The sequence below is a fragment of the Peromyscus maniculatus genome, chromosome 6 (genome assembly GCF_049852395.1).
Source record: "Peromyscus maniculatus bairdii isolate BWxNUB_F1_BW_parent chromosome 6, HU_Pman_BW_mat_3.1, whole genome shotgun sequence".
NCBI classification, from domain to species: Eukaryota; Metazoa; Chordata; class Mammalia; order Rodentia; family Cricetidae; genus Peromyscus; species Peromyscus maniculatus.
This window is the reverse complement of record NC_134857.1, coordinates 47,545,124-47,558,874: the sequence shown is the minus strand read 5'-3', so window position 1 is coordinate 47,558,874 and position 13,751 is coordinate 47,545,124. Positions and strand designations below refer to the sequence as shown.

Below are 13,751 nucleotides of genomic sequence, written 5' to 3'. Positions count from 1 at the left end.
CGTCCCTAGGCAACTTGGCTAGGCAGCTTCCTACACAGCTAGATGTACCTGTAAGTTGGCACCCTTTAGTTCTGAGTTAATTGTTAAGGGTGGATCTAAAGCTAGAGACAAGACTTTGGAATGGAGAAAGTTAAGCTTAATTGGCACATCTGCCAGGCCTTCTCAAATGGGTAGTCTGGATGCGTAAGTCTGTTCTTAGAGAGTACAGAGGTATCTCTGATAAGGTACTTTTCTCCATCTGGGCATGGGTGTGGCCAGATGCTGCCAATGATGATAATTACAGGGAGGCTTGAACTGAGGTTCTGGTTGTGCATAGCTGTCAGCGCAGAAGGTTATCTAAATATTCCTAGAAGTGGTTAGGTAATGAGTTAGAGGTCTATAAAGTTAGTAAGGCTGTAAGAAAAGGAGAGTCCAAGCTAAATTGTGCAAAGCTATTACTTAAGGTCCACCTGATCTAGGCGGTGTCTCCATATGGAATTTACCTTAATTTCAGGAGATTATTATGTGGTGGTTTGGGCTGTTATTTCTGTTAGTCTTTGAATGTGGCTAAGGGAGATATCTGATTCCAGCGCTAAAAGGAGGAGAAATGGATGGGCCTGAGAAAAGGAAGTCTTTCCCGAGGTTGTTCTCCAAATACCTCGAACGTATATGTCCAAATAGTGATGAGTCCCCACTGTTAGCAATTCTTAGGAAAAAATCAATTGGGAAAGCTATGAAGGCACACATGATTGTCATAACAGAAGACAGCTGATATATAACAAGCCAAGTAACACCAAAACCTCCTTGGGATTTGGCTTCCTCTGGAGGAATTCCTTGATCCCTTCAGGTAGTGGCTTTGCCATAACCATCTGAGTTCTTATAATATATTCCTACAGCCTGTAGCAAAAGACATGCGCCACAGCCTAGCTGGAATAACTTTGTTTAATCCTGACGGCAAGTTCTTAATATAGCTGCTGCTGTCCCAGTTTTACTTGACAAAACAGACTCAGAAAGTCAATCCACCCACCCCAACATCATGTAGCCAGTCAGTGGCACAGTTAGGACTTGATCCTGACTCATAGCTGTGCCCCTGCCTCTTGCTCCCACACTGTTTATTAGACATATATTCTCATCCCTGCCCCAATGCCAGTGTCCAGGCTGTTGATCTTCGAGATCCATTAGTTCTAACCCCTCTGCCCTCAGTGATGTCCACATGTGTGTTCTCATCCCTGCCCCAAGGCCGGTGTCCATGATGTGGCTCCTTTAGGGTCCTCAGCTTCATTGTCAAGGCTAACTCCTCTGCTGTCAGTGATTCCCAGAGCTCTTTTTTTTTCATGCTAAACCTCACACTGTTGTTTTTTATATCCATATACTTCAGATACACACATTTTTACAGTATGACCTTTGTTTTGAGACAGGTTCTAAATTTGGTATCCATATTCATAGCGTGTCTCCAGAATTGGCTGCACAGGATTAGTTCCTTTCTATCCAGTGAACCTTAGTTAGCAGCATTTACTTGAACAAGATGCCTCCTGACTTTCTCATGACAGCCACATAATTATTCAGTCAACACAGAAATAGCGAATGTCTTAGGAAAGCCAGGCTCATTAGGACTAAAAGGGTAAGCTCTAACAAGAGCTTCAGAGTCTGATATGCACTTTTCAGAGATGGGACAGATTTACCAATATTGTCAGTCCCTTGGCCAAGACACCACTGTGCAGCAGCTGAGACACGAGATCTTAATTCAGAATGTCCAGCTGGAGACGGAGGAGGCAAATGAATCACATCCAGACAACCTTACCCTTGTCCTGTCCTCTTCAGGAAGGGGAAAAAATGTCAAGAGGCTCATTTTAGTGGAATTTAATCATAAAATTTTCTAAAATGTTCTCTTCCTCAAATCTGGTTGCTGTTATGTATTATGCAGAATTGTAAAGTAATTGGTAGCACGTGGGATGGTGCCTGCAGGAGTCACAATGGGGGCCATTGCCTGCAGGGGATCCCAACTTGCCAGCCTCATTTGCCTCTGCACAACTTTTGATAAGTCTCTGCTTGGTAGAGCCAAATGTTTATTTATAACATATGGCCTCCCACTGACTCAGTGTAACCACAGAGTGACTCTGTATCATTGCCAGAAATCAACTATATTAGCATTATGCGGGGGGGGGGGGGGGGGGGGGAAGGCTTGCATTTGATTTAAAGTTCATATAAATTCCAGAAGTACTTTCATGTCTACAAACTCTGAGGGCTCCTATGAAAATATCCTAAATGTATCTCTGATTTTGTTTGATGCTGACTTCTCTTTTACATCTTTATGTTTGGAGATCTAGCTTGTATTTGGCAAGCATCAGGAGGGTATGGTGGGGCACTATTGCATTCTTTCAAATGCTCTGCCCTGAGGGGTCTTATGATTGGGCTAGGACTACACCAGGCTCCCACAGTGGTAGGTGGGACTGAGGTTAGAAGATGCACGTGTGCTTTTCTCTAGTGGATATCAAAAGTAAGTGTGGTGCAGTCATTCAGTAACAAGTTCAATTGAAAACAAATTTTATAATTTATAGCTTGATTAATTATATTTAGGAGATTATTAGCAATGTTCCTGAAACTAGTCTAAAAATGTAAATAGTATTGCCACAATAACCGTTTTCAGAGAGGAACAATGGTTAAGTCGCCTCATCAAAAAGGTTCTGGTTTGAGAGATATTTGCCTAAGACTGTTCTCCATCTGTATAATCTAGAAACCAGGAAAGGTACAGCAAGTTTCACTGTTCAAACACACCTGCTTTGCACTAGGACAGCCTCATTTCCAAAATGGGACATTATAAGAATAAGAAAACCACTATTTGAAAATATATGAGTACTCCTCAGCATAAAAATACCATATGGTCCAGAAATTCCATAACTGCATATGTGTGTATATACATATAAGTGTATATACACATATATACACTCTAGAATAACTCATGTGGTCTAGCTAACCCTTCTACACTAAGAGTGGCTGTGAGTGCCATGTGCTAGACAGAATTTCTTTTTTTAAAGATGATATCCAAAGTAAGATAAATATTTTATTATTGGCATATATGTGTGTATGAATATATATATATGTATATATATATATATATATATCCAAAGAACTGAAAACAATCAAACAAAAAGTGCTTATATATGTTCATAGAAGTACCACTGTTCATGACAACCAACAGGTAGAAACAACCAGATTCCCATCAATAGACAAATGGATATCAAAATGTATATATCTACACAATATATCACATCCACACAATGGGGTGTTATTTACCCTTATAAAAGAAAGAAAATGTTAATCTGTGTTACCATATGGATGACTCTGAAGACATGTTAAATGAAGAAGCAATACTTAAAAGGCCAGTTGATTCTGTTTATATGAAATATCCAGAATTGGCAAATCTATAGAGAAAAAATTCAGATTTGTGGTTGCCAAGAACCAGGCAGAGGTTTGAGAGTAAGTAATAATTATTTAATAAATATAAGGTTTCCATTTGGAATAATGAAAACCTTCTGGAACTAGACATCAGTCGTAGTTACACATCATAAACATACCTAATCACACTCAATTTTATGCTTTTAAATAGTTAAAATAGCAGTTTTGTTATTATTTTTACCATAATAAAAATACCTAAATATATGACCATGCATTCTACAACAAACTCTATATTTAGTAAGCAGTAGATATCGCACAAATAAACACTCTAGAATAACTTATTGAGTGGTCTAGCTTAACCTCCTACACTAAGAACAGCAGTAGGTGTTATGTGCTAGAAGGGACAATCCCTTTTTCAAGGTGTTACCCAAAGTAAGATGGATATTCTATTATTAGAATATATTAACAGTACAAAATGATGGATTTCGTTACGACAAACTTTGTGATTGAAAATAGATTTAAAAAAAAAAACCTTATTGTGAAGCCAGAAACTTCAAGATAAACACACATGGTGGCTCAATAGATAGACAGTGGTTAAGAGCACTGGCTGCTCTTCCTGACCCAGGTTTGCTTCTCAGGACCTACATGGTGGCTCACAACACCCACAACTCCAGTTCCAGGGAGAACCAAAACCCTTTTTTGACACCTGTAGGCATCAGGCATGCATACATGCAGTCAAAATACTCATAGATATAAAAATTTTAAATTAACCTAAAATTTTTTTAAAGATATATAGGCATAGACAAAAGCTTTCTGAAAAAGATCCAAGTAGCCCAGGAAATAAGAGCAACCACTGACAAATGCTGTTGCATGAATTAAAAGGCTTCTATACATGCACAGGAAATAATTAACAGAGGAAAAGACACAGCTTGCAGAAAGGGAGAGTCTTTGCCAGCCTTACATCTGTCAAGAGATTCATTATGGTTTGGATGTGAACTGCTTCCCATAGACCCAGGCTATGGGACCTTCGGGAGATGGGCTTTAGTGGGTGGAGCTGAGTCACCGCGGGGAGACCCATTGGCTAGTTTTCTCGTTGGCGGTGACAAAATACTTCACAACAGGAGGGGTCTACCTGGGGTCCTACTTGGCTGGTACAAGTCCCTCGTGGAACAGGGATGCAGCAGCAGGAATTCAGAGCATCCACAGTCAGGAAGCAGAGAGGTGCAAGTTGGAGCTCACCTCACTCCCTCTTTGTAGTCAGTCTAGGACCTGCCCCTGGAATGATGCTGTCCACAGTTAGGGTGGGTCTTCCCACCCCGGTTATCCTAATCCAGAGACACCCTCACGGAAATGACAGAGGGTTGTTTTCATCGTGATTCAAATCCCCTCGAGTTGACCATCAACAGCAGGCATCACAAAGACCTTTAAAAACTCTACTCACTCCCTGCTTCCCAGCTTGACGCGATGCCCATGACGAAGTCCTGTGCTTCTGCTGAGGACTGAATGGCCTTACTACACTTCCTCCACCATGGCAACTGAATGCCTTTGACCCTGTGGGCGGAAATAAATCTTTCTCCCCTTAAGTTGTTTCTGTCAAGTGCTGTGGATACAACACAAAAGTAACAAACACAGAAAGCTGATTGCAAAAGTGGAGTCATTACAGTGCCTAAACCTGACCCTGTAGTTCTTAGGTCTTTGAAATGGGTTTATAAACTGGAAAAGGCTGGAGATGCAGGCTAGATAAGTTCTAGAATGCCTTTCAAGCAGAATTTAATTGGGTCACTCTGGTGCAAGTATAGAAGAACAGAATGTCAAAAGAGATGTGGACAGTAATTACCGTCTTCGTGATGCCTCAGATTGGAGCAAGACTCTATTGGGAATTAGGCCAAAGGTCATTCTTGTTAATTTTGAGAAACACTAAATTCAAAAGTAATTTTGACTAATTAACTTGGTGGAGGACCTTTCAAGACACGTCATTCCAGTTCATACATGGTTTATTGCTGGTTGCTGTTAGACTGATTTATAGAGGAAATCATGAAGAAAAATATATTTAAAATGCATTTGTCCAGAAAAGGAGCATAAGTAAACTTACAGCCATGGGTAGAGTGGCTGTAAGTCAAGAAATCAATGTGACTGGACAGATGTCAAGCAACTGGCAACTGTACAGTTAAAAATGTACCTTTGGGGAAGTTTCAGGAATTGGTAAGACACCTACCCACTGCAGGCACCAGAGTATAAAACCTGAAAGTCTTTTGACAATAGAGTGCTCAGGGTGCACTGTTCTCATATGGCCGCCTATGTAAGTGTTCGCCCAGGTTCAGCCCCGGCCACCTCAGCACCCAGAAGCCACCAGAGCCCTGATCCAAGGGTGTCCACCTCCTGCTGGTGCTGGTAGCAGAACTTGGCATGCATCATCCCATGAGGAAGGTGGGAGGTCATGGATGCTTACAGGCTAGGGTTAGGGTTAGCATCCTAATCTGTAACATGGATGCATCTCAAAAATCCAAGCTTTTTGAGAAAAGCCTGAAAGGCCAGATAATACATAGTAGTGTTGGATTTCCCACAAGAGATGTGTGAGAACAGTGAGGGTAGAGCCTAAATTGAAACAAGGTCATTTATTCAAATTCAAAATATAAGCACTTTTATTTTGTTATTTGCTAATTATCAATAAATACACACATGCTACGAAATCACAATTGTTCCCTCTTAGAATAGACTCACAGTACTACGTAAGGCCATTCTCCATGGCCAGAGGGATTCTGTGCCAGTCCACAGCTGTCTTCCATTGGAACAAGGATGGCACCCAGTTTTTCCAATATACCATACTGTCCATGTCTTCCAGTTCTGATACAAGCTGTAGTAGGCTATATGAGATTTGCTTAAGTCCTGAAGTAGGGTCTTGGCTTCCTGATATGCAAGGAGTATAAAAAATTTTTAAAATGTGGTCAAGAGACAATGGATGGAAGGGACCTATAGAATAGAGCAGCAGACTCATCCAAGAATGGCCATATTATCCTACCATTTTTAGGAGTGTGGCTCACTTATATTAGAATTTTTGATGCCACTGTGTTGTCCAACTACAGAAACACCAGTGAAGCACACGGTGGCCTGTAAGAATGTAACACACACACACACACACACACACACACACACACACACACACTTACTGAAAGCCTGAATAATATAAGAAGTGGCCCTGAGGAATACTCCTCCACTGCTTATGGGAGTGCAAATTTGTACAGCCACTTTGGAAATCAGTATGGCAGTTTCTAAGAAAATTGGGAATTAATCTACCTCAAGACCTCACTATACTGATCTTGGGCATATGCTCAATCATACCACAAGGACACTTGCTCAACTATATTTATAGCAGCATTATTCACAACAGCCAGCAACAGATGGAAGTAGATGCAGAGATCCACAGCCAAGCACTGGGCCAAGCTTCAGGAGTCTAGTTGAAGAGAGTGAGGAGGGATTGTATGAGCCAGGCGGGTCAAGGTCATGATGGGGAACCCACAGAGACAGCTAACCTGAGCTCCCAGGAACTCACAGATTCTGGACCAACAGCTAGGGAGCCTGCATGGGACTGACGTAGGCCCTCTGCATGTGGGTGACAGTTGTGTAGCTTCGTCTGCTTGTGGGGCTCCTAGCAGTGGGATCAGGACCTGTCCCTGGTGCTTGAGCTGGCTTTTGGGAACCTATTCCCCATGCTGGGTAGCCTTGCCCAATTTGATGCAGGGGGAGGAGCTTGGTCCTGCCTCAACTTGATGTGCCATGCTTTGTTGATACTCAAGGGAGGCCTGCCCCTTTCTGAATGGAGAAAGGGGAGGAGTGGATGTTGGTGGGGTGGGGGGTAGTCGGGAGGCATAAGGAGTAAGCAGGAGGAGAGGGGTGAGGGGAAACTATGATCGGCATGTAAAATAAAAGAAAATTTTTAATTAATTAAATAAAAAATTTGAAAAATGAAGTGGTCCTGAACAAGAGGCCCAGACTTAGACATAAAAAGATGAAGTTGGTTCATCAGCAGAGGTCTTTGGACACTAGTTCTTGGTCACAAAGGAACAAGTTGTTTCTGTCTAGGCCCTTCAAGGTAGATGCAGGAAAGTCCATACATAGGCTAGACCAGTCTTCAAATGGGGAGGCACTGGCAACATCAATGCAAGATTCAGAGCCACCTCCTGGTCCCCTGCAGAGATGAGTGGGTACCACCAAAAGAGGAGAGTGAAGACTCATAGCTTATTGTGCTTTGAATGTTCTTTTTGTCCCAGCCCAACTATTCCCAATCCACTAGCACTAGTGACCTCAGTGATCCTGCCTATCGACCGTCTGTCTCCTCCTGGATGGTGCTAAGATCAAACTTCCCATATGAGATTGCTGCCCTTGATAGGTGGCCAAGTTCCTCACAGGCATGAGCAGGTTCCAGGCCTCCTAAAGTGGGAGCATGTGAGCATTGGGGATCCTCATCAGTGCTCATGGAAATTTAGCAGTTCAACCAAGAGCTTGCCTTATAGCATCCAAATCCTAGAAAAGTGTATTGTGTGATTATCCCCTTATTGCCCCTGTCAATCAAGGGGTTCATCCCAGGACTCAGTAAAGTAGATCCCTAAATGGTTTAACTTCACACATACGGTATGAGATACTGTATTGTTGCTTCAGCAGCTGTATGTTCATGAATGGAGAAGGCCCTCTCCTCTGAGGTTTTCTTCTAAGAGATTATGTTTGAACAAGAAACCATAATATTGCACCAATGGCCTTTAAACTATGTGGAGAGGGTTCATGTGTCTATGCAGGTGGACACACAGAGACCAAAAGACAGTCTCAGATGTCATCCCATAGGCACAATTCACCTTTTTTTTTTTTTTCAGAATCAGAATTGTTCTTTAATCAGAAAAATTTAAGGGCAAGTCTTTGCACAATTCTACTTAAAATGCTTTTTCTAAGTACAAAGTCTTGGGTTTTTTTCCAAGGTGTAGCTCAAGCATTTCCCTCTTCCCTTGATCTCCCGTTGGAATGCCTTACTCATTTCTCTCAGCAACAATAGCTCTATGTCTGTTGTTTCATGAGCTTAAAGCAAGTTGTGACCATTGTTTACAAATGTGTCTCATTTAGATATAAGCATGGTAGCAACATGGCCTCTAATTCTTCTCAGGCTAGTGACCCATATTAATTAATCATTCATTCATCCAGCAACTATTTCATGTCTGCCATTTAATGCTCTGTGGTGCATCAGAGGGGAAAATCACAGAGAAAAATGACAACTAAAATTTAATGATATAGAAGATTTCCAAGCTTGGAAAGCTCTGAAGAAAATATGAGAATATCGAAAGAGACTGAGTTTGCTGGAGGTTTAACAGAAACCTCACTCTCCAGAGCCGACTTATTTCCACGGCCAGTGTGCATGCTCCTGGGTGAAGGTGTTCCTCTTCCAGTGCTTTGACCATTTTATGTGATCTGAGACCCTGTGGTTCATATATGAAACAGAGTCCCAGTGTGAGTAAAGTAAATCTAATTGGTGTTTATTTATAACAAAGCATAAATACACAGCACCCACATGATGGCTCACCACTATCTGGAACCCCAGTCCTAGGGAAGCTGGTGCCCTCTTTCAGCCTCAGTGAGTACCAAGCACACAAATGGGGCACAGAAATACAAGCGGACAAAGCACTCATACATATAAAATACATACCTTCTATAAAAAGAAAAAGAAACTCTAATACATTTCTACTCTTATGAGTAGGACATAATGCATCTGACAATTTTAAAAACACTTCATTTTAAAAGTCAGATTAATTCTGAAACAATAAATTCCTGGTGATTTATCAATATGACTCCACAAGTTTAAATATCCCTCTAGTATGTAGATTTTAATGTATCTCAACATGGTTTCAACCCTGCTTGGTTCAAATCGTGGCTCAAACTGATATAGGGTTAAAAAAATGAACATTTTTTTCTGGGTCCCTGAACATCATTCATCTGTCTAAACACAATGTATCTATTTATTTACTAATCCATAGTATGCAGGGTTAGAAGGTAAGCAAGGTGGTCTCAGCGGTTCACTAGACTAACTTTCTAATGACCTGAGTCCTCACTTTTAAAGGAGAAATGGTAACATCTGCATTAGTTAGCTTTTCATTGCTGTGACAAATGCCAGTAGGAACTAATTAAAGAAGGAAAACATTTTCTGGCTCAAGGTTTCCAAGATTCAGTCCATGGTGACCTGGCTTCTGTGGCTTATACCTGAGGTAATATAGAATACCACGGTGGTGAAATGCATGGAAGAGGAAGATGCTCTCCTGGAGGCAGCTGGGTGAGGGAGGGGACGAGGGATGGGTTATGATATATACTTCCAGGGCGTGCCCTTAGTATGACCTACTACTTCCAAATAGGTTTCACCTCTTGGTTCCTACTGCCTCCCAATAATGCTATCAAATTATGAGGCTATTAATGGATTAATTCACTGATGGAGCTAGAATCTTCATGACTAGTCACCCTCATCCTCAAAGTCCACTAGTTAGTGACCAAGCTTCTAACATAGGAGACTTTGGGTGACATTTAAGATGCAAACAATAACATCATTCATCTTACAGGGTTGGAAAACTTCAAGGAATCCAGCGTGTAAACATGTGGAAGTCAATCGAGGATAATTGTTACTATCTAGAACTTCACACAGTGTTTAGCACATACAGTCTCAACCTGTACTTACAACATTCACTCATCCATTTATTCTTGACTGTCTAATTGTATGGTCCTTCACTGCTTCGGCCCCATATTGCCCTCCTACCACTTTTTTGTCCGTAAGGAACGATTCCATTGAATCTACAGGTCATTGATTTTCAGATTGAGATTGCCTCTCTAACCAAGTGAGGTCAGGGCACAGGAGCCTACGTTTCTGCGAGGGATTTATTGGAAGCTATCTTTATGGTTCACACACAGCCAAAAGAACAGCATTAACAGTTGGAAGCACACTACCCACCACCAGTAGATTCTGCATTTCCTCTATTCATTCATTAGTTTATCCTCCAATGTCCCCACTTCAATGTGTCCAATCAAATGACTACAGCATGGTGACATGCAGACTTTATAGTAACTCAATGGCTTTCATTTCTCTGGGAGTTTCCTAATCTTTTCCTCATTGCATGGTATTTAAAAGAAGATCAAAGTTGTCAGAGTACAATCTGTCTCAGCCAAATTCATTTGAACATATTTACATTTACATACATTAAAATATGTACCTTCTATGAAATGGATCCACTCCCAAATCCAGAGTTGCTTGGAGTCATTAGCTCACTGCTGGAAAACTCAAGAATGGTTCCTAAAGGTGCTTACGTGTTGGATCATAAAGCATAACTAATGTTTGATACTATATTATTTCCAGATACCATGAAAAGTTGTGTGGCAAAGCTGTTCTTTACCTGTTCCTTAAAGGGTCATTACTGCCTGTACAGCAAGTCCAGTTTCATCCTCATCAGCCAAGCACCCCAGCCATGGATACAGATCATGTTCCTCTTCCAGCAGGTGTGTATAAGTCAAGCTCATTGGGCTCCTGGATGAGCTGCTAGCACATATGGTTATAATCACGTTTATTGAAAAATTTTCAACTTAACGATGAAGATTTTATACCAAAATGGCAACATGAAAAGAGATTCTTATTTAAAACTGCTCCCTAGAAGCATTAAATTTGCACTTAAAATATAAAGGTGGAATGTGAGATGTCAGTACTAGAAGAGACCTTAAACATCACTTTTATTAATTAAGGAAATTGAAGAGCACAACTCAGATCACTGGATCTCCAATTCAGTGATCTTTTCATTGTTGCCTGTGTGTTGTAGAAGATTAAAGATGTGTTACATTTGTTTATGCTGTGGAATATTTGTTTAATGATGCAAAGGTGTATTCAGTCTTTTATGTTGCATTTGTTTAACTCTGGGAAGCTGTGTTACTTTACCTGTCTAAAACACCTGATGGTCTAATAAAGCACTAAATGGTCAATAGCAAGGCAGGAGAAAGGATAGGCAGGGCTGGTAGGCAGAGAGAATAAATAGGAGGAAAAGTCTGGGAGGAGAAATCTAGGAGTGAGAGAAGGAGGAGGATTCCAGGGGCCAGCCACCCAGCTACACAGCAAGCCACGGAGTAAGAAGTAAAGAAAGGTATATAGAATAGAGAAAGATAAAAGCCCAGAAACAAAAAGAGATGGGATATTTTAAGTAAAGAAAGGCTGTCTAGAAATAAGCCATGCTAAGGTCAAGCATTTATAAGTAAGAATAAGCTTCCTTGTATTTATTTGGGAGCTGAGTAGTAGGCCCCCAAAAGATTCAAAGATTAAAAGGCAACCAACAACATCTGTATTTTGAAAACAAAATGGGAAATATTTGCAGGTAATAGAAGGGTGGGCAGAATTGAAAATGAAGGATCTGAGTGTTGTAATATGGTTGAAAATCAAGCCAAGTGATTCAACCATATAATTACTTCAATTAATAAAATATTTCTATAATAATACCTACAAAAATCACCTGAGGTAGCGAGGTGGCTCTGATGACCTGAGTTTAATTCACCTGATCCACACAGAAGAAGACCAACTTGTGCAAATTATCTTTTGACATGCACATCTGTATAACATAGCACGCACGTGCCCATAAACACACACACAATTAGTTAATTAACTAATTAATAACATTTTTCAAATTAATGGAATATTTAAAAATTACAGGTGGACAATGCCTTTCCTAGACAGCAGAGGTTATCAAATATAAAGCCTAGTGTCCAATATAGGTTACCTCTTTTCACAGTGTTCGCCTGTTAGGTCTCAAAGGTAACTAACCATGACAAGCTTTTGCTGTTACTTGTGTTGCCTTCTAAAACAATGGTTTTCAATCTTCCTCAAGCTGTGACCCTTTCATACAGTTCCTCAAGTTGTGGTGACCCCAATCATAAAATTATTTTGTTGCTACTTCATAACTGAAATTTTGCTACTGTTATGAATCATAATGTAAATATTTCGGGAGATCGAGGTTTGTCAAAGGGGCTGCAACCCCACATGTTGAGAATAACATGCTCTAGAACATCATGAGAAGACTGCATTGCTGAAGACATCACACACTTGAATCAAGCAATATAAAGAAATCAAGCTGGTACCAACTTGGAAGCCTTGTCCCCACTGGCTAGTTTTTACAGTGCTGAACGGCAGCACACATGATACCAGGGGATAAAAGTAATTATCAGCCTTACCCAACTGTAAGTTCTGCGAGCTACAGTCAGTGGCCTGAAAAGATTACACACTGGCACAAGAGTGGCACAAAAATCGGGGTAACCAAACAGCTTCCGGTTGGACTTGAGGCCCACTCCACAAGGTGGAACTCATGCCTGGCATCAGTAACAGGGTCAAGAACTCATGGTTAGGTAGAGCACAGGCCCTCAGAGAGAAAAGTACTACTATTTTTCTGCTAAATGGGCATAATATTAAACAATGTCTCCTAAAGACTTATTGTTATACCAATAGAATAGTGTGTCACCCAACTGTGGTGGTATTCTAATTGTACTGAAATGTGATTTTGATTGTATGTTAATAAATAAAGTTGCCCGGGGGTCAGAGCTATTAGAGCCATAGACAGAGTGTGGCGGTGGTGGCACATGCCTTTAATCCCATAGATCTCTGTGTGTTCAGGGATACAGCCAGCATTGGAGACATATGCCTTTAAGACCTAGGGGGCTGTACATTCAGACAGTGACGAGGCAGTCACGTGTTTGGGTTTACAACCAATGAGAAGGCAGAATGACTGGAAAATCGACTTACATATAGGAAATAGCTCTCTTTCTGGAAGCTGGGACAGCAGGAGGAAGGGTGAGATTTTAGCTCTGAGCTCTGACCTCTTGGCTTTCTCTTTTACATTGTTTCTGTGTTTCTTATTTAATAAGACGGTTGGTTACATCTACACCCAACCGTCATCAAAGAAGCTATTTTTTTTTTACAGTAGATGGCAATTAATAACTGACACAGAGACCCACATTTGGCCAACATGTAAAGCATAAAAGCATGCTCAGCCCTAAATGGGACATTATACACACTTCCTCCCAAGGCAGGAATCATCATGGATGAGAGGGTATAAAGATTTTAAAAGCCAAAGGTAGTGGATGACCACAGCAAAACAGACACAACGTAACAGCTGCACATCAATGTATGGTGGTTGCAACAGCTTACACAAGATCACAGCATGAGTTTGGAGATGGTCATGAAGCTCCACTCCTAGCTGAGAAGCTATTGGCAATTGATGGATGCTTTGAGAGAGTTAGTTAGCATTTCCAGGATACAGCCCCTGAGAGGCTACCAATGCTCCAGGGGGTGGTCAAATACCCATAAATATAGTGGGTTTACTAGGTTT

At 41.0% G+C, this 13,751-nt stretch overlaps 1 protein-coding gene across 4 annotated transcripts in view; it reads left to right on the top strand.

Annotated features, from left to right (window-relative positions):
• Positions 1-13,751, top strand: part of Veph1 (ventricular zone expressed PH domain containing 1) — a 228,359-nt gene that overhangs the window by 145,885 nt on the left and 68,723 nt on the right. For all 4 annotated transcript variants that reach the window (XM_076574202.1, XM_006972627.4, XM_076574200.1 and 1 more), the window contains one exon: positions 10,751-10,890. In XM_076574202.1, coding sequence (XP_076430317.1) covers positions 10,751-10,890 — 140 coding nt within the window. The remainder of the gene's footprint in view (positions 1-10,750; positions 10,891-13,751) is intronic.